We start from the raw sequence: 21,734 nt of genomic DNA, 5'->3' as shown, positions 1-21,734 counted from the left end.
TAACACACAGTGGAAACAATCTTTTCTGAATGTTAATCATAACCAAATGGCAATCAAGACTCTAAGAAATTTATCCTATTTCTGCTGAAAAGTCTGGTTTTACCACTACAAAAACACAGAGCATGAAATGAGACAAAACACAGCATATATCATAAGGCAAATCACATTATTTTAACAAATTGCCTCTACCACACATTCCTCTAATATTTCTTCTGCTCTTCTCCCCTTCCTGTTTCCTCAAATTTAGAACATTCAGAAAGATTTTCAGAATTAGGCTTCTGAGAAAAAACATAATCAGGAAAATATTACAAGTTTTCAAGAATCAGCATTTTAAGGGTCAGTATATAAAGCTACATGGTGAAGTGGCTTGCTTTAAATATAAATGTTCCACTGGAAGGAAGATCATGTTTTGCTATCCTGGAAATGAGGCTTTCACTCATGCTTAAAATTGTTTTAGGACCACTGTAAGAACACCAAGGTTCCTCTTTACTCGGAAAAGGGTTCCATAAAGATGTATAGAATAAAAAAAAAAAAAAAAATTAAGTGTAGAAGTTCATTTAGAGTTATGAAATGAAACTGTAACTAAATACATTCTCTCATAGCTCACTGAGTCAAACACAGTCAGTTGTTACTGCAGCAGTTAATTTTTAATGCTGAAGTTACTACCTGCTTTGTGATATGTCATGTGGTCACTAGCAATACTAAAATATTTAACAAGAAGCATTGAAACTATACACGAAATTGTTTTATATGAACTCTCCATGATAATCCCCAGGTCTTTTTGTTCCGTTTTTAAGGCCAAAGAATTTACAATTGTAAAGCATGTAAAACAGTCAAGACATTCACTTCAAGGCAAAAATTTTTAATGTAGTTCTTAAGTAGGTAACAGTCTATAATTAATGATGCTTTATTCCATTTTAGCTTTGTCAAAAGATTTGTGCAGTTACAGCAACTATTAAATCCTCATTCTCTGATACATAGTAATAATCTTTCTAAATCCAGCGCTAACTTTGTCAAACCTATTTCATCTATCTCAAAGAAGTGGCAACACAGTTACTGTGCCCAGTTACACTGCAAACTCAAGAACCTGGTATGTTCACAGATCCAAAACCACAGAAACGCAAAAAGGAGCCTTTTCAAAAAGCACACCTTTAGTTTCACAAAGGGTGTGCCTCTTCCTTAGAGGACTGTAGAGGGTAAGCACAAAATTCAACTCCACCAAATCACTGAAACACCAAATCACCACCAATGGTTCCATAAAAAAGGAATAAAGCAGATGCTTTCAAAAGAGGAAGTAAGCAAGGTAGTATCAGGTATGAAACACGATGTCTAAAGTTTTCACACTCTAGGCATATCTAAATTTTCCCACATCTTTGGTATTCACACCTATAGCAGAGACCAAAGAACATAACAGGTACAATTGTTTAAAAAAACAAACAAACAAAAAACCCGAACAAAGCACAAAACACAACTTGGTGATATTTCGTGTCTGATAAATTAAATAGTTTGGTACTATGGAATTGAAGGAAGGTAAGACTCTAGTGAGACCAGCTATAGTATCTATAATCATCGCAGAAGTTTCCCGACTGATTAGTAATAAGCCAATGTGCCTCAAAGCTGACCAAAAGGCTAAACTCCACAGTCTTCTTTATTTAAACACTAGGTGTAGTTCAGCACACTAAGTGGCAATTACCAAAGCTGCAAAGCTACTTGAATAAGGGCAAGGGCAATTTTCTGCAGAAGTTATTTTTCCCATTCTAGTACAATTGAGCTCTAGTTTCTAGATGATACCCCAATACAAACAAACAATACAAAGAAGGTTCAGTCACTTTCTGTCCTCTAACCTGCAATCCCAAATACTGCTGTGTGACACAAATAGAACTAGCAGGGATAGCCATACTCTGCCTCAGAGAGCTTTCATGGCTGCATTAGGTTATGATGATTGCTACTGCAAAAGGAGCACACAAGAAAATAATTAGGACTTCTGTTCCATACTTCTGCTTAAACCAAAATGCTAGCTGTTAAATGCTGTTGTTTGATACTATCCAGCAGGAACTAGTCCTGAGCCATCTTTCTGACTCCCCTTTCTGCGGTTTCCTGTAAAAGCCAATATAGGGCAGTAGCAAAACACAAATTCAAATTATTTCCATAAGGCACATTGTTTGTATTGCAGCTGCAATGATTTTTAATACAATTTTCAAGCACACATTTAAGTGAAGAAGAATCATAAAGGATCACTTAATCTTTTCTTGAAAGGAGCATGTTTATCTGCTTTTAAAATAAACATCAGATTGCTTTTTGTATCTCTAGTTTCTAATGTATTCCTAGTCAGGATAAGCTGGGAATATTTTTGACCTTACCTATTCCTGTATGTTAGAAACAAAGCAGCTGCTGAATTCTCTAAAACCAGTGGCTTATTCAGTACATGCTAGAGCAGCCCTCCAGCTTCAAAGGAAGGTGCATGGACCCCAAAAATAAACAGATGTGGAATTAATTGTCTACAAAGGAAAATCCCCCTCCAAGCCGACCTATAATAGCTCTAAAAAAAAAAAAAAAAAAAAAAAGGCTCAAAAGCATCAGTTCACCATCCACTCCAAAGTTTGTTACAATTCAACTATTACTACTGATATCAAACATTGTTTTATGTAACATTTCAGTTGAATACAACAATTAAAATATATTCCAAATCTCTCTACTGAATTATTAGCCTACACTTTAAAGAGAATGCTTAGAAGAGACACTTTGTAGCAAATTCCACTTGAGAGCACCTGGCATTTTCTACATAATGATGTTTTACCTGATAGTTACCAGTTGCAACAACCGGGGACCCACACCTCAGGGGTGCCTATGTGAACTCGTGGGGTGCTTGCTCATCAACGCATGGGTAAGCAGACCGTAGGGAGCTCCACAGGTACACACAAAAGCTAAAGCACCTACATATCCATTAGGACATGTGTGTAAATAGGGGAACCCACATCCGCAAAAGATGTTCATGCTTGTAACCAACACAAGCTGTGAGAGAGGAAATGTGTGTGTGTAACTGAATGTGTATGTGTGCATGTCTGTGTGATTCTAACTTTTTGGAATTAGTTATAGAGCTGCATTTAGAAATTTGTATGTGTTCCTTAACATTTCTTAAGCATCTAGTATTCTGGTTTATCTGTCGTATTGCTGATGTTGATCCTAAATATATAGCTCACTGATTTCTAGTTAATTATGTCTTTAGTAAATCAGCAAATCGCTTCAATTGTGATGTGTTTAAACCATGGGAATTGAGCAGGGTTTTTTTATGACACTCCAACATTTCATAGACTAATGATTACCAAACTTCGTTTGAGGCTTCCAATGTGAATGGATTCATTGAGCTACAGAGTTCTCATTCTGTATAGCTTACTACCTTGAGTATCCTTTTTCACGTATCAAGTATCATGTTTCACAGCTCTGGGCTGGAATTAAGGAATTTTCAGAATGGGCCATAACTATGAAATACATATTCCATTTCACTGAACTGAGCTGAATTCTATCAGATTTCTTCTCAATTTCCAAGTGAAACTGGTCAGTGGAGAAAGCTCTTCCAAATTTGAAGTCCATGGAAGTTGTGTGCATGCTTACAAATTATTTGCATTTTTTAAAAATATAAAAAGGTCTACAAATACACAGATTACTATCCATTTTCAAATAACAGTCACAGCAACTATGCACTACCCAGCCTGTGCGTGTCTTTAAAAGAAATGCAGAATTCGTCAATACAGAATAGTGCAAAATATTTTAAAAACATTGATCTCAACGTACTGCATTAGAGATACTCTATACCACCAATTTCCCTGTTCTGTTGGTTCTGAATCTAGACTGTCCAATTGCTTTACCAAATGAATACTATTCTTGATGCACTAGACAAGGCTTTTAGAACATCAGTAAACTGCAACTCTAAGAGGGAACTGTGGCTTCTGTTTTGTCTGGTTTCCCATGAAAAAGAAGAGATACACATACATAGATTAATATGAGTCATCAAAACATCAAGTGCTACCTGCCTTGCAGAGCTGAAAAGCTAGCTTAATATTTCTGCAACAGAGGGGCCAAAAGCCAGACCGCCAGATTCAAACTCTTCAAGTTGGTGGTTCAGGGCCAACTTTACTGTGAACAACTCTGAAAATTTATGTGTTTTATGCATTAAAACTATCTTTTAGCTATTGCAAAGCTTTGAAAAAGCATTAAAATTTCTGCTAAGGCAGGAATTCAGTAAGAGGTGGCCTGAGGATATGGACTCAAAATCTAATACTGTAAATCCAAATTAAACATTGCTTCCACCTTTTGCTTTCAAAACTGGTACCAAATTCTCATTCCTTTCTCTCACACGGTCCCAAACAGGACTTTCCAGCCATAGACCTGCACTCTGTGGAGAATGCCAACAAACCAGGAGCTGACAAGCTCAAACAAAAGCAGCTACCTTTCCAACAACATTAGGTTACAATAGGCAGCAGGCAGCTATAGCAGATGATAACACTGAACCAGAAGCTACAGACACAATTACATAAAAGTAACATGCATTGACAAAGCCAGAAGAAAATCCATTCATCTAGAAAACTTTTCTGAAGTTGAGAAAGTGATAGGTAGCTTTTACTCATTAGGAAAACACCATTCACTCGCAGTGACAGGCTTGGTGAAGAGCAGTGTTCTGGCAGGACCTGCTGTTTCTCTTCCTTTACATCCAATGGGTCTCTTCTAACGTCTGTCTGAAGATCTGCTCCTCACCTGGTAAGCCTCAATCTTTTCCAATATGGTCAAATATTTATTCACCATCTATCTCATTATGAATCTCACATTCAAGAAGCTAGAGCTTTCCTGCATTTACCACCACTGCCTGGTATACAAGATACTTTGGAGATTCATAATATCAATAGTTAAGGTAAAGGAAACATAGCGAGGAAAAGGATAGCAGAATCATCCAATTAGAATTTGTCCCTTCAACAGACAATGCCACCATATTCCAAATTGGTGATTTAAAAATGAAAAGTTTTACAACTAATTATAAACTTGTTTGTCATCTCCAGCAAAGGACCAACAAACCCAAACCAAACCAAACAAACCCACAGAAAAGGTAACTTTTTTGGTAGTTCATTTTTTACTATCTTTTCTCTCATCAATGACAAAATAAGGTTTTTTACCAACTTCTTATATTCCTATATCTGCATTACTTTAGTAATCAGCACATAAAGTGGTAATATCCTCAGCTTTCTATGATTGCTCACCATCCCCTGCAGTTCTCTAAGTATGCAGATTTCAGTTATTATAAAAATAATTAAAGTATCAAAATACTTGAACCAATGCTGTTTGCAAACAAAACAGAAAAGCTATAAATAACTACTCACCAGATTCTCTTCAAACCACTCCCGTATACACACTGCTGTGGCCCCTGGAATTTGATTTCGCAATGCTTCTTTCTCTTGAGGATCCTCTAGCATTTCCAATGCCATCTTTAGATCTTCCAGGAGATGCAAAATTTGAAATGTGCCCAAGTATACTGATGGAGCAGGTGACACAATATCATAACCACCATTAGCATACTCTGTAGCTGACTTTGTACCTAAAACAAGTAAACCAGGAGAAACAATTATGTTATATAACTGTTTTGTAAGTGACAAATATATAGGTACTACACGCTACAACATTTGGACTTCAGATGCTAACTGACAAGTATCAGTATTTCAGGCTTAGAAATACTTGAGTTAGTCTCTAGATAAATAATGAACACTGGAGAATTAAATGTGCGAGGTACGTACAAGCATATTAAAAAATAATTTTGACCTAGAAAACATTTGCAATGTCTGTTAAATTACAAACACCAAAACCTTACCACAAATCACCTGTAATTTTCCATAGTTACCATGAGATGTCACTAACTTCTCAGCTACATAGAAGTCCCCACACAGAGCAGTGTTAAGCAATGTAAGAAAGATTGATGCAGTCCTTTGACAAGAAACTTAGATGAAAATAGATCGTGTTACCAGAACAAGAAAAATATGTGACCTTGAGCAGGTTTAAAACCCTCCCACAGAGAAAACCCTCCCAAAAAGTTAGCAATAAAAATGGCTAATGAAACTTTGCTAGCTCTCTAAATTACAAAAAGCTCTCTAAATTACACCACCTCCCTCCTGCCAGCCCTCCAGCACTAACATCATTTTCTCAAGAACAATAAGCACAGCAACAAACATATCTCACTTGATGAAAGAATTATAAATAATACAAATTTTAATATCTCTGAATCTCTTTGTCTTAATAGCCTGTGTTTCAATGAGAAGCACACTAAAATGAGCTATCTTTTCTCAGTCCTGAATTTCAGACCTTGATTTCATTTAATATCCCTTTGTTTCTTTAAGAACTAGTCAGATGGAAAACTTCTATTTGCTCTACTTTTTACAGTTTTTATTTACAATTCATTGCCTCATGTACATAATAGATTGTACTCATGTCGTCTTTCCTGTTCTCTCTGGCATAAGCAATCACATTTTCCCCTTTCATTTGACTTCATGGGAGATTTTTTTTAGGCTTTTGATCGTTCGTATTGTACTCCTCTCAATCCTTTCATTTTGTAACATACTTCACAGGTGTATGTTGGATCCACATAGCATATAGTATTCCTTAGAAGACTGTATCATTGATCTGCATGAGGGGATTATAATAATCTCCATACTATTCTTCATTTTACTCCTGTGTTTAACATCATTTACATCATAGTTATGAAAGGAACAGAAATCTTCACTGAGCCTTTGAAAATTATTTGCTAAGTTTCTTTTCCTGAGCAGATGTATCTAATTTGAAACCCAGATGTATAAGTAATTCAAATTTTCTTCTTGAATGCACACTACTTCGCATTAATCAATGTTAGTTTGCCTGCTATGGTTATTTATCTACCATGATTTGGACATTACAAACTATGAACCCAATGGTTCATTTTACATATAGCCTGATACACAACTAGTAATACCTAAATACAACTCATGAATACACTGACACTCTAGGTCCTAGTACACTGAAATGCCTTCTCCACCTAGATAAGCTTTTAACCAAAATGCTAACCAATCATTTAATCCTAATATTCTTTCCCATCTCAATCAGTTTTTGATCCAAGACAATATTTTGTCTCTCATTTTGTGAGTGCTTAACTTTACTCCAAGCTTTTGGAAAAATTCTAAATAATATTAACCAGGTTTTCTTCAACCACTGCTTTAATGACACAAAGAATTCTGTCAGATCAATTATCTTTGCAAAAAATTGTGTGGTTTGAATTCTACTGTACGATGTACATGGTTTTTTGTTTGACTGTTTTAAACAATGCAAAACCATCCCTAGAAATTTCTAAAGTTTTGCAAGGCTCAGTAGTAGGGATTTTATTTTTTTTAAAGCAACACTCTTGTTCTCACTACTGCAGTATTTCATATAGTCTTAACCTCTTTTCAAACTCAGAATATTCCCTGTTTGGTCCTGTTGACTTCTGCTGCTTATGAGTTTATTTTAATACCTCAAGTGTGAGATCTCATCTTAACTTCTGGCTAAGACCATATCCAAGATAAAGTTTCTTCAATATCCGGTGCTACAGAGACTGCTACATAAGACAACTTCACCTCGTAAATCAACCTTGTCTTCCTGAATTATTTCCTTTTGAGGAGAGAATCAACTAACTGTTTTGCTGTATTTGAGTATTCTAACCACTAAAAGATATTTTCTTGTGTATTTCCACACTCTCAGCTACTTATGCCAGCTTGGTTGTTTCTGTTTATGTACTTCCTAATGCAGATTAATATTAAACTCTAGCAACTAAAAATAGCGGATTTCCAAATTGTGTAAGAGTCATTTGGCTGATATAACCTCTTAAATCTTTTCAATCAGTCAGAGTGGCTCACTACTTACTTTCCAAAAGAGATACACACACAAACTGAAATCTGGCATTGTCTTCTTAAGTAGCATTGATGCCACTTGGTTATTGTGACATTAGGACTTTCAAACTGGTTTTCTCACTGTTTCTTTTGGAAAACTCCATGCTAAATTTTTCTGTCTTTTTGCTTAGCAAGTACTTTTCACCCCAGAAAAGCAGACAGGATCCAAAGTTATTTCATAATCAGCTCTGGTAGCTACCCCTTCAATGAACTGACAATTTAAAATAGATATGGAATGGGAAAAACTTAATGGAGCATTCTGCTATAGCATTCTTCATGTAATTTATATGAATACTTTTTATATACAGACAAGAGAGAAACAAACAAAAATCCACATAATCCAAACAAACCACACAAACTTTCAGGCCCACAACCAATATTTCAGGTGTAAAATAAAAGCCATAATCTTTAAGCTAAATACAGATTTAAAACAATCGTTCAGAAGTTCAGTTAATTATACTAGGTAGGTAGTTTACACAGCCAAATATACAGCCATACCATACATACCACTGTAACTTTCTTGAGGACAGTATTGGTGACATCTTCCCTCACCAGTCTAAATGCCTCGCTACGTATCACATCTTGCCTCCATCCTTAGATTATCATGGCTACAACATTACTGGTAACATCTACCTTCTACAGAAAAGAATTTAAAATTCTGTAGGAAAATTAAATGACAGGGAAATTCACACATTTTGGCATGCCTTTAATTGATTTGCCTCCAGCAAAACACTAGGGAAAAAACCATACACACACACACACTTTAATCTTGGCAAGTGAAAGAACCGTCACCCTTAAGAAACTCAGTTCTATACAGGTAAAAATTCTCAAGTGCTGGAGCACAGGCAGGGCCAACCAGGAATTACATGTTATGGGATTTCCTGAGACTGAGCATACTCCATATGCACGCTTCAGTTATCCCAAGCTCTTCAACTGACTGTTCAGACTGGCAGAATTCTAAGCATCCTCAAAGTCTCACATTTTACACAGCAGCAGAAGGTCATAATTTCTCAGAACTCTCAAGAACTGGGTCCATGTGTAAGGCACATGTGCCGAGTTTCCATAGTTGTAATCTAAGGTGGGTCTTGAGGACAGTCCTGTCTGTGCAGGGACATTTGGAAGGTGGTAATGTGTTTTTACTGGGAAAGAACATCAGCTTGATGCCTAGTGATTGAGGCAAAGTCAATTTAAGAATTTTCAGGGTTTTTTTCTTGCCGTTCCCTTTCCTGCCTCAAGTTTTCCTCCATTTAAGTTTGCATGAAATAAGAAATAAAAAAGAAACCAGAAGAAGGAAATATTTTTCTATTCATTGCTAACAAAAAGAGATGCAACAAATGAAAATCGTCAAAGACATCCTTATGGCAAACTCATGTTCCCTGAACTACCTTACAACACACAAAAGCTGGTATATCTTGTGACTTACCCATACTTATGACTGGGAATTTATTCTGAGCATATAGTACAGCATTTTAAACTGCAGAAGCCAAGAAAGATGCTTCAAAATTTTCTTAGCTAATAATAGTAAACAGACAGTACAGTATTTGTTTGCTTACATGAATAGATGTAATGATCTTACAAGTGAACTGGCTGTAAATTCTTATATGCACTAGTTCCATTAAACCTTGAAAGGAAAAACATCTCTTTGATTAATACCAACTAAAGTTAAATGAAGTAGAGATTGAAAGGCTTGACTTCATTCATAATTTAAAATCTTTCAACTAAGGTTATTATCCATGAAAGAAATTATTAAAAATATTTATATATATCTCAGTACTATTCAAGATCTGTATTTAGACTTCAAAAAGCAGGCACTGGCGAGAGAAGAATGTACCTGTGTCTGATACGAACAGAAAGACAAACAAACAAAACCCCAAACCACATCTGTACCCTTATGCCGAGAACACAGGGCATAATTCTGAGATGTGCTGAAGACTCTAGCTTTCACCAATCAAAATTCCACTAGTTTCAAGTCACTGGGATCACAAATATTAAGCAAGGACTTAAAAGTGCTTTGCTGGATAGGGGCCAGAGTATGCAACAAAAGTTACAAAGCCCTCCCATGAGTAATTCTCCTTGTCTGGAACAGGAGCTACCCACAGATCTCAGTGCATTACTAAGAGAACATGACCCTTCACACCTCCCCATCAAATACACGCATACACTCCCTCCTTTGTGAAATTATTTTTAAACTGGTTTGCTATGGGTTGCTACTGTAGTACCTTTTATTCTCCTGGCTGAAATGGAAAATGAAGAATTCCTCTGAACACAACAACTAATGCACTTTATACTAGGTAAAGAAATGCAGAAATGGAGAGTTCAATTCAGCATTTTAATTCAGAAAGCTTCCTGTTTTACTGCTTAAATTCAAATGAATCACAGGCTTGCTTCTCTTATTTGCTTTCCATGTAGTTTCATATTAAGTAGGATATATATTGCTCACCAGAAGAACAAGAACGAACCCTGAAAAACAGAAGTAAAAGTGTGTAGGAGTAAATAATTATATTTCTTTGCATTAGTTTAAACCTTTACATCATCATGCTGCAAAGCACATTAAGTTTTAGCGCCCGACAGTAAGAATTTGGATCTCTTTGCAGACCGGTGCAAAAAAAGAGATGCCACAGTGCAAACAGAACACTACGTGTTACCACTATACTCTACCATTAACAGCAATTAATTTGTGTGTGACTTTATTATAGATAGCTGAAGTGGGGAAGAACATGGTTCAAGCACAAGAATTTTATAGATACTCAGGAAAAATGAGTGCAGTTTTTAACTCTTGCAAAAAGACTCATTTTGTATAGCCTTGAGCAAGTCACCGTCTTCCTGTGCCTCATTTTTTCCAAGGGTAAACAGGACACAGGGGACTCTTCTGTCATTATGTTTATATAATACTCAACACCATGGTTTCCTAGTGTACTACTGGAACACAATTAATCATCATAAATGTCCACCTTAGACGAGTAGGAAAGAAAGAAAGGGAAAAAAAAGTATTGGAACTAAGACATTCCAAGCAGCTCAATTCTTGCTTCCACATACAAACAGTGGATGAAGGAGGTTAAACGTTGCTGCACAGTGCATGTATGGTAGAAAGAATAACAAAACTAATGAAAAAAGGAAAACGACTTTTAAGTTACACATTTCCTACACCTTGACCATGCAAGCACATTTTTAGTTCAAAGTTCCTTGCAATTAGCTGAATGGCTTAAAAAAGAAACGTTCCTTTTGGGCAAATACATAACTTATTCAGAAAACAGCACTACTGGTGGCTTGCAAAAATAAGTTACTAAGCAGAAATAAAGAAAGAAGCAGAAAGCCTTGCCAGTTTGAAAATCCACTCTCCTCGGCTTATATTGTATACGTTCATCCATCACCCAACTTTCATCACTCTTAGCAGTAGATACTGTTTCTGATCTCTCACTTTTCCTTGCATCTTAACTTCTGATCCCCTGCATTCATCCTTATTATCTCAGTCTTTTTGCTCTAAAACTGGCTGAGTTTTTAAAAAAAATTCCTGGTAATACACAACTCAACCATCAGTGGTTAAAAAGAGATTTTCCTAAAACTGCTGACTCCTTTAGTCCAGAAAATAGCAAAAAAACACAAAAGCTCCACAACAAAATGCAAAAGCTAGTTCTATGCTGGGGTAACGATGACTTTCTATAAAGCCGAAATACTCAAGGGTAACAGTTTTGATATCTGACCAACAGTGGTTAGAATAAAATTAAACATATATTTTCTCTGGCCTTTCAGTCAATCATTACACTGCTAGAGAACTTTTTTTTTTTACCTGAGTTTTTACTCAATGAGCATATAGGTTGTCCAAGTTCTTCCTCTCTCCTTCAAGACTACAAAGTGTAATTTTCTTTGAAGCACAAGTCTCTCTTTCTCATGAAGATAGCCTTGAAAACGTCAATTTATGTAAACTACTAGTAAGGTCTGGATGGGACATAATTCAGCCTCCTTGTTCCTAAGCCTTCTGTCAAAGGAGTGAAGAGGTAGCTCACACAATCCTTTCTTCTAATACTGTAATGCAAAATACATCACATCACAAATGGTGTGTTTTGAATCATAGCTCGTATTAGCTTCTCCTCAATTCTCTGCTTTTACATCTTTAACTACAGGGAACAGTAACTGTTAAGCTGGATTAGCAGGAAGCCCTAGGAAAAAATTTCCAAGCCTAGAAACATTAATGACCACATTCAGATGCAAGTTTCATGCAGCTCAGATGATCTTCAACTGAGCTTTATTTACAACCACACGTGGAATCCTTGAGACAATTTTCAAGAACTGTCTATAATTTCTTATGCAAATTATTTATGTAATTACTCAACCTTTTTCCTTTTACATGCTTATAGACTCTAAGCTGTGATGTGCAGCACATTAGGTACTGTATACACAACTACAACAAAAAGATCTCACCTATCCAGAAACACAAGCTAAGCAGCCAGGAAGATGCATTATGCAGCTATGAGGGAGACTTGAGGCCGAGTCTCCATCACACAGGAAAAAACACGAACAACATACTTTAATAAAGACAAAGAAGAACAAATACTTGCACCAATTTTCTCTCCTTTTTTTTTGTATTTACACACACACACAAAGTGTATTTAGGGCCAGTGAAACCAGCAGTCTAATTAAAACAGTGTTGTGAGACAACAAATACATCTTTTTAGTAAAAAATCCATAATTGTTTGTAGTAAGCAGTAGTAAGCTACTGGTAACATGAATACTGTTTCATGAAAAAAATGAATCTCTGAAAGCATATGCAAAATAAGAGCATTCAGTTTGTGAGGAAATAAAGGCATCTTGTTTTATAAAAATTACACTATTTTGATTTTTAAAAAGACTCTTTCAAATCAATTTCATTGCCTTAAAGTAGGAAGTTGAGAAGTTATGATTTTGAATTTAAAGAAATATCATGTTTGATAAAACTTGTTTAAATTTAAATCTTAGAAATCTGTTCACTAGCCTGTTAAACAACTGAGTGACTCATGTACTGAAAAACAGACCACATCATACAAACCACAAAAGAACCTTTGTGTCTGAGATTTTCAATCCTGTGGGGTTATGGGCATCATGATTTAACTGCCTTTCTTTGCAACATATTGTATCTGCAGCTATTTACATTCCTGTTTCTTTTCCATCCTTTTTCAAAACTTAATACAAATACCTATGATGTATGGATTTTGTTTTGCATAAACACAATGCAGTACTGCATTTTTGGTAAGTTGATGTAGGCGTCTAGGTCATGACTGTATCTTTTCGTTTTATACTGACAGAACGGTTTATCTACAGTCAGAGATAACGAATTTAAAGTAGCATATTTCAATTGCAAAGATTTCTCCATTTTGAATTAGTTTGAACTCTTATTTTCAAGAAAACTTCTAATTTTGTTGTTTTGCTAGAAAGGCAGGAACACGTGCAATGAAAGTCGAAGACCAACTTGATCAGTAAATCCCTGTTTGACTTGGACCTTCAAAGGACAATTTTGTCTTATACAAAACAATTTTTAACATTTATTTTTGTAAAAGATCATTAAGTGTTTATAGGAAACAAGTTCTCAATGGTTTCAGCTCCATAAGATTCTGCAGTACTGTCCTGTTTACAGAGGGAATCCATCAGTACTACAAACAAGATTCAGAGAGTCTTCACTCTCTTTCTTGTGCTCAGACTCCCACTACCTGTGAGAAAATATACTTAGGATAGTGAGAGTATGGGAAGCATGTTTTGGGACAGTAGCCCAAATAGCTATAATGACCTCTTGCAAGGTTAAGCACTCAAAATTGAGGAAATTCCAAACTTCAGGTTGCTCTGGCAACCCTGGGTAAGGAATGAGTAGACAATGCTGCACATGCGCAATCAACATGCAAGTTGCCATGATTTTCACATGCTTTTAAAACACAGATCAAAACTGCACCTAAACAGTTATGCAAGGTCTTAACTTGAAGGCTACAGCATGTGTAAAGCCCCTATAAAATATAGCATCAAATGGCTGTAATGGTTATTCAAGTGTATGCACAGTTTGTGAGGCCATGTCTTAGATGTTGTTAACAAACCTAAAAGAAAGACCACAGATAGCTGATGTGAAAAATTATGGATTAAATAAATAGAAAGACAGTGAACTGCTATATTTTTAAAGTTTTAAAAGACTTGAAATTGTTATAAATCTGTTATTGTTGACAACATCTAAGGAATTAACTAATCAGCTTTTCTGAAGTTGAGTATCTGAAGCTAAATGTCAGCACCTAACAAGCTATAAAAAGTGTTATAAAATATAGATGTTGAACTACAAATTATAAACCCTAAATATTTGTGTTAGGTTTTTCTATTTTCCCCTTTAATATCCAGGATGGTTAAAGGTCACCATTTTTATCTTTTTTTCCAATCTTCTTGATGCATAATTTTCTGGAACTGTTACGGCAGGAAGTTATATATTTCTCTTTCAAAGACCTGATTTCAAGTAATTTATTATTTAATTACCTTTTTTCATATCTCTACTTCTATAAGATCTATGCATAAATATGCTCTAGCTAATGGTTTCAAAAAGCCACTCTAGTGTCTTGTATAGTACAACTTCACAAATGCTCACCTTAATTAATGCATAGCAGTAACAAGATAAACAAGTGCTGTAGATATATTATTTCTTTTGTTCAGAAAAAAGCCTACATTATTGCTTGAAAAAGAACAGAAAGTAAAAATACACTAATCATAACTGAAGCACAGCCTATTAACACAATTACAATTTATTTAGAAAACACAAGAAAACCACTGCAGCTGTTGCTGTTCAATTCCTCTGATCTATAACAAAAGAAATTGCTCATTACTTAAATTATTCTGTTTCTCTCATCATTATTTCAACTATAGTCTCTGTCAGTTCAGTGCTCTAAAATGAAATTCTACAAAGATCTCTGTATTAAAACCATAAAAAGTTATACACCTTTACTATAGAAACTAAATTCTGAATTTGAAAATACTGTGAACCTTGCATACGACATAAGTATGTAAGATAAAAATATAAAGCCATCTGGAAGTATACAAATTGAAAAGAAAAAATAGAAGCTATTCTCTAGTCATTCTACACAAGAGGCTCGTACTGCCCATCAGCTGCATGTCACCCAGTATGTATTTCAAATAAGACACCCCCCCCCACACACACACAAAAAAATAAGATTAAGTGCTCTCTGTCTGGTCTGGACAATTTCAATCTCTTACGAAGCAGAACAGTTGTCTATCTTCTTCACTTAAAGTGCTGTGAGACTAGTCCTTACATTCTGAATGAATCCTGTGATGATGTATATGACTATTCATCGGTAAAGGATGAAGTCACTAGGAAATATTTTGATTTCCTATTAGTTATGTAGGAACTCAGTGAAAACCTTATTCCACAAAACCTAAAATTCATCCAAAGGGGCTCAAATTAGAGTGTTAGTATTTTTTGGCCACTCCTGCATTTTTAATCCAAGTTCTAATCACTTAACTAGAGGTGACTTAGTAATCTAACACATCCAGAAACATAGTGTAGCTCTGGAACTTCAACTCTACTGTTTTCATAGTAAAATTATGATGGGGCAGAAAAATTTAAAGGGGGGGGGCGGGGGGGGAGAGAGAGAGAAGAAAAAAACACCACGAACAGGTCCTCCTTCAAATTCTGGCAAACAGATCCCATGAGGAAAATATATTAAACTTGAATTAAAATCTTGTTCATCTCAAGTATCGTTTCCTCTAAATGCCCCTTTGTCAGCAAGGGAGTGGGAAGTGGTTGGGTTTGTAGCACACAGCCAAAGCAATGAACTGAACACAACTGTTCTGCCACCTCAAGAGAAGTGAATTTAAACATGCACACTTCTTGGACAACTTCTTGACAAACTTTTTAATCATTTATATTTTTTAATCTTTCAGTACTAATACTGAAATATCAGTACGCATCCATGTGATAACACATTTATCTTTCTCATTATTTTTCAGTAAGCAATAATTGCAGGAGCTCTGGTTAAAAGGAAACTCAATAATTACACTGATTACTTGGTGAATTTGAAGAGACTCTGGAGCTGCAGCAGACTATAATATTGTGACAGGAGTTTTTAGATCTTACAATTATGGTCATTATTCACAAAAGGAAATAATGGATTTCCAGATTGTTGACAGAGAGAAGCAGTTTGATATAAAAGTAAAATAAAAATTATTTCAATTCATTAGGATATATTGCAAAGAATAAAATAATCAAAATCTATAGTCCTATAAAGAAACACATTTTAATAAATGGGTACAAGCTGAATAAAAGGGAAAGTAATGACTTGGTCAAACCTCAGAGGGAAGCAATGCCAAAGTCATGGACCTCAAATAAAGAATGCGTAGACAGGTCTGACATATGGGCACTTTCTTTAGAGAAAGCCTCTGTTTGGAGTGCAAGTCATTCTAGCTAATGGATAAGTCATGTTCATTGACAATCACATTAGCCCTTTTTGCTATTTTAGTCAAATAAGGCTAATCATTTAGCATGCCTAATTTATACAGCTATGAGGGTGGGTTATCAGTACAGATGTACTGAAGCATAAAAGACTTGGGAACACTGACCTATCTGTCAAATTTGATCAAGCCCAATGAAATTCAATTTGTTAATCTTGCTTCACAATCCTACCCTCATGCACTCTAAACACTAATACATTTTGTATTGCACCGAGATGCACAGTCTACAGTGAGACTTTTTATTTGGATTAATCAGAATCATGTATGAGCTATGTTAACTTTTGGAGTAAGGGACACGACTTTAAAATTAGGCGGCTAAAAGTAGAACTGCAAATCTGTAAATATTTGTAATATGTATTTGCATGCCCGGTTCTTACCTTAAAGGACAAGACCACAATCTAATATTTTAATAACTACAGCTAATAAAAGAAATCAGGACTGTTTTATCATTAAACAGAAAGAATGCTGGTTTTGCATGTGTATACATGCACATCTACTCAAGCTTCAAAAATTAATCAATGCAAGTTACACATCTCTGGACTTCTCACTTCTCTAAAGTAGTGATTAATGCTCATTTTGTGCCTAAAGCAAAGGTTTCTGAGGCCAAGAGAAGAACATAGCTCTCCCAGTACCCACTCATGCCTCATTCCAAAGGAAATCTCTTTTTCATCAGCTACATAAGTTTCCAACAGTCATGAAGTTTAGCCTTAGTCTTTGAATCCAGTGCTGCCTAGAGATATCCACGGAATCTGTATACAGTGAACTGAAATAGCACAAGCTCTGAACAGTTGATCTTTTGCTGTTTCCAGTCTACTCTAAGAGCAGCTACATTTGCATAGATGATTTGTCCAATATTTGCATAATATGGTATATATAAATCTGCAGTTAGAAGACTCTCAGTCGTGGTTTGTTTCATGACAGTCCTCCAGTCCTCCTTCTGAAGGAGTTTCCTACCTTATTTGTTCTCTCGCCATACAGGACAAGAGAACATTCCTGTTTTCCAGTCCCTGCCCAAATTGCATACAGAAGCTTACTGGATTGAATTAGAGAGAATCAAACTTGAATAATTACTATGTTCCTCAATTTGAGACGAATTGGGATAATAACTGTATCCAAGTATAGGCTCCAGCAGATATATTTGGTCCTTCAATCATACCAGAATATTCAAGTTCTGGAATGCACAGAACATAGCTAGAGGAGAACTACCAGAACAGACTTAACTCAACCTGTCTTAAAATGTCTTGTCTATTTCTAGTAATGGAAAATGATAAATAAATAAGCTAAACAACCTTCCCACCCAATTGAGCTTTTACTTTATGTTATAACTAAAAATAAGTAAAGGAATAAAGTGATATGATTTTTTATTGGTACAGGTAGATATAATTCTGAAATCACATGGGAAGTATTCAATTAACATTGATGAGACTTGACAGATGCATTGTCTGGGAAATATCTTGGTTCTTTTCCCATTAGATATCTTTATATAAGCCTGTTTTCCATATTATGCTGAATATCAGTGGACATTAGACTAAAAACGTAAGTAAGGTGAAGTCATAAAGTCAGCTCTCTTGAAGAGGTTGCCAATTTGCTCATGACCTAGCCATGCACTGTGGAAACAAACTCTACATCCCATTAGCATGCCTGAATCTTTTTGTTTTAGAGCTTGGGCCCAACACCACTACAAAACAGCTGTGAATGGGACGTGCAATCTGCTGATTCACCCAGAATATTTCTTCCATCATTTGCTTTGCTTCTCTGTATCACTGTCTCCACCACCATGGCAACTAAGTGAGGGGGGTAAAAGCGATGTTGTTTGGAAGCCTGCAACAATTTATTCTATTCCTTATTTATCAAGATTAAACCCTCAAATGTTATGGGCACAAACAATCTGAAAAAGGAGTGGGGAAAAGGAAAAGAGTATTAAAACCCACCCCACCCCCCCCCCCAAAAATCAAACTTGGCATCTGACCTCAATTATTTTTCTAACATGAAACTAGAAGAAATATGTGATTTTCTTAGGTAGTCATATATTGCCATTTAATCAGTTATGCCACATATTACAAGGCTAGCTTTCCATACCATGGAAAAAATACCCAACACTAAAGACCTATTGTCTTACCCAGAACTAGCCTCACAACAACCATTTTTCAGAGCTTCCATTCATGGAAACGCTACTGAGTAGCAATGTTATCCTCTCAGCGGAAAAGCCATACAGCCTGTAAGTCTGCAAAATCTTTTTGAAGGGAATATGAAACAACATCTTCAAGTAAAACTGAATTTTTTTCTAAACAAAACATAGCACTGCTCAGATAAGCAAGGTGATAGACCTGTTTGTTGAATACATGGTCTTTTATTGCTCATAAGAGGAGATACTGGACAATTAGAGATATGTTGGAAGCACAACCTATTAACAGAAAAGATTGAAGCAGATGAAATCCTATGGAATGACAAACCTAAAAATCCTCAAAATCATAACAAGTTTTCTAACCCTTTCCTTCAAATGAAAGCATACCACAAAGCTCTGACAACTCCTGGAAGAAAATAAGTGTCTAATCTGAAAATCAATTTAAATAGAAGATGTTTGTTTTTCTTTCTCTTGATTTTTCTGAAGAATGGAATCATCAGTGCATCCATAACGTCACCAATGTGTGCTGGGCTATGTACAAATCATCACAGAAGAGAGACATTGAATTAAAATTTCCAGATGTATGCAGGTGACTTATGAGCACAGGTTCCATAGCACAATTAAAAGGGACACGGGCTTCTATGTTACTTTGGCTCTTTTATAGTGCTAGCCAGGATCATAACCCAAGGTTTACAATGGCTAAGAAATTATTTCAGTTCCCTAGTTTATGAATTATGGTTTGGGACTTGCTTTTCTTGTTCTCTCTTTACGTATCTGAGGGAAGTCCAATGCTTCCCTGACTATCTGTTTACGTGTTTTGTAAGAGGTGAAAAAATTAAATCCCAATTAACTTCTGTTGGTTAAAATTTTGTTTGAATAAGGTTTTGCATTCAGAAAAAGAAGGGAGAAGGAAATACATATCTAAATTTTCCTATTTGCCTGGAACTTGTTGCATTGGTGTGAAAAGTTATTTGTGGAGTTATCTCTATCACATATTCACATTTACACTTCTGTATATCTTAGCAGTCTGTTAAAGCTTGCACATTTAGAAAAAAGTGAAGACTCATATGTGGATGAGAAAAAAAAATCTAGAGATTCTTTAAACTAAAAATCCTGGATAACAGCTTCCTGCCTAATCACAGCTAGTCTGATGGTAATATTTAAAGTTCCATATTAGTCTCTGGATAGAAAGCCTTACTAGAAGAGCAGGAAGAAGAGCAGGAAGCAGCACAACTGCAGCAACAAGAGGCTGATGTCGTCATCTTCATCATTGGCGGGGGGGGGGAAATGAAGGCACAGCATGGGTGCCACTATTTAAATTTATAAAGCTTTAGTGAATGCTTTCCCATTGTGCACAAGTGAGATCATGGCCCTACCCACATACTTCTTTTAGAAGCTCATACTGAATGGTGTGTGAGCACAAACCCCAAGGCTACTGAGTCCTAACCACAGAAATCAACTTCTCTTCTTGGATGCTGTCATATTGAGAGAAAATTTTTTAATTGCCTTACCATGAGAGCACCAAAAGACAGCAAATTCTGTCTTGCATCATATACCTTTCTAGTGGACAGCTGTGTAAAAAGAAATTCACAGCTCCACTCCTGGATATAAATGTCAACAAAAAGATATGCGTTCTAACTCATTAGACCGTGAAAGTAATTAATAGCTAAGCTATTTTAAATATATACATCATAAATAAAGGAAATTATGTATATTTTTATATATACATATTTACGTATATCTATATGCGTGTGTATGTAAAATACAGATATATACTATTCAGCTAACTGGAAGCCTTGGTGAAAACTTTTCAAATACACACTGAAATATAAACCTAACACATACAATATGGAATGTTACCACATGAATTAGGATGTGTTTAAGTTAGCATACAGCATTAAAGCAAAGTAAATCTCTCTTACTTCAATATTCACATGTCTGAGGTGGAATTGCGGGTTTTCTTCCTTTATTTTACTTTAAATTTTCTTCACATAACTGTTGAACCAGAGAAATCTGCATGTCACAGAGAACTTGACAAATTGAGAATAATAATTTAAAAGTAAAAAAAAAAAGAGGAAAATTGCAGGAGGGAAAAAGATAAACATAGTTAAATCTCAAAATAGTTTGGTGTAAAATAAAGCATTATTATACCTGCAATGATGTCATCCATCTGCTCCAAAGCTGCTTCAAGCATATGACTAGCGTCAGAAGCCATCATCTGTAATTTCTTCAGACCGTTACTCTTTCTACTGAAAAGACAGATGAAACCGTGTGTATTACGCTAAACCAGACCTGACAGAAAAACATGTCACTGTTACATTATAAGTTAAAGCCACACAAGCAAAAGTCCACACTAGCAAAAATACAGCCTAGTAATATGAAAACTAACAAAACTGTTCCTATTCTTGATAGATAACTCAGAATTTCTGAGATTTTCATTCATCATTGATTTTTTTTTTTTTTTTAAAGAGATTTTACTAAAACAAGGAAATGCAGATGGAAACAAAACCAAACTATCTCAAATACTGGAAGCTTGAGATTCCCCTACCCCTCATCCTTAACAATGGTTTCCTAGATTCAAAGTTCAGTGCATTTCAACCTTTTGCACTGTGGGGAAAAAGAGGATTGACTAGGTTTCAATGAAGGAATGAACACATGGTGAAAAATGCGCTTAACCTGTAAGCGCAACTCTGTAGGAGCTCTGCTTTTTGATTGCTGCCTTAAAAGTAAAGACAATTCTGAAATAATTTTTACTCCTCCTTTCTATTCAATCTTTCTACCACTTCTTTCATGACACTGAAAATACAGTTCTTTCTGTTCCAATAACCAAAATGCCCCAAGTATGAAGTTTCTGAAGTTACTGCTGCTTCTTTAAAACAAGATTAAAGACATTCATATTACTATCTGACACCAAGGATAACAAACAAAATGTTCCAAAATTAGTCTCTATTTGTGAGTTGGTGTTGCTGGACTCTTAGTCAAGTAGCAGTCACTATTGTCAACAGATGACATTTCAAAGGGGAAAAGAATTTATGCTGTCCATTTCACTGCCAGTGAGAAAATTCTCTCTGAAATAAGGCCCTTTTGCACATCACTTCATCACTGGAGTATGAAACCAGTGCCCACACAGTGATAACAGGGATCGTACTTACGTATAATTTTTGCAGTGCTCTAACACACAACTCAAATACTGACAAAGCTTTAAAGGG

General features: G+C 35.6%; 1 protein-coding gene across 1 annotated transcript in view; it reads right to left on the bottom strand.

Moving 5' to 3' along the window:
* PPFIBP2 (PPFIA binding protein 2) overlaps positions 1 to 20,740 on the bottom strand; it is an 89,436-nt gene extending 68,696 nt beyond the window's left edge. The window contains exons 1-2 of the mRNA XM_050898495.1: positions 20,677 to 20,740; positions 5,370 to 5,584 (exon numbers count right to left, since the gene is read on the bottom strand). Coding sequence (XP_050754452.1) covers positions 5,370 to 5,584; positions 20,677 to 20,740 — 279 coding nt within the window. The remainder of the gene's footprint in view (positions 1 to 5,369; positions 5,585 to 20,676) is intronic.
* Positions 20,741 to 21,734: the final 994 nt, after the last annotated feature.

This window comes from Gymnogyps californianus, chromosome 5 (assembly GCF_018139145.2).
Source record: "Gymnogyps californianus isolate 813 chromosome 5, ASM1813914v2, whole genome shotgun sequence".
Taxonomy (NCBI): Eukaryota; Metazoa; Chordata; class Aves; order Accipitriformes; family Cathartidae; genus Gymnogyps; species Gymnogyps californianus.
This window is presented reverse-complemented; position numbering and strand designations above follow the sequence as displayed.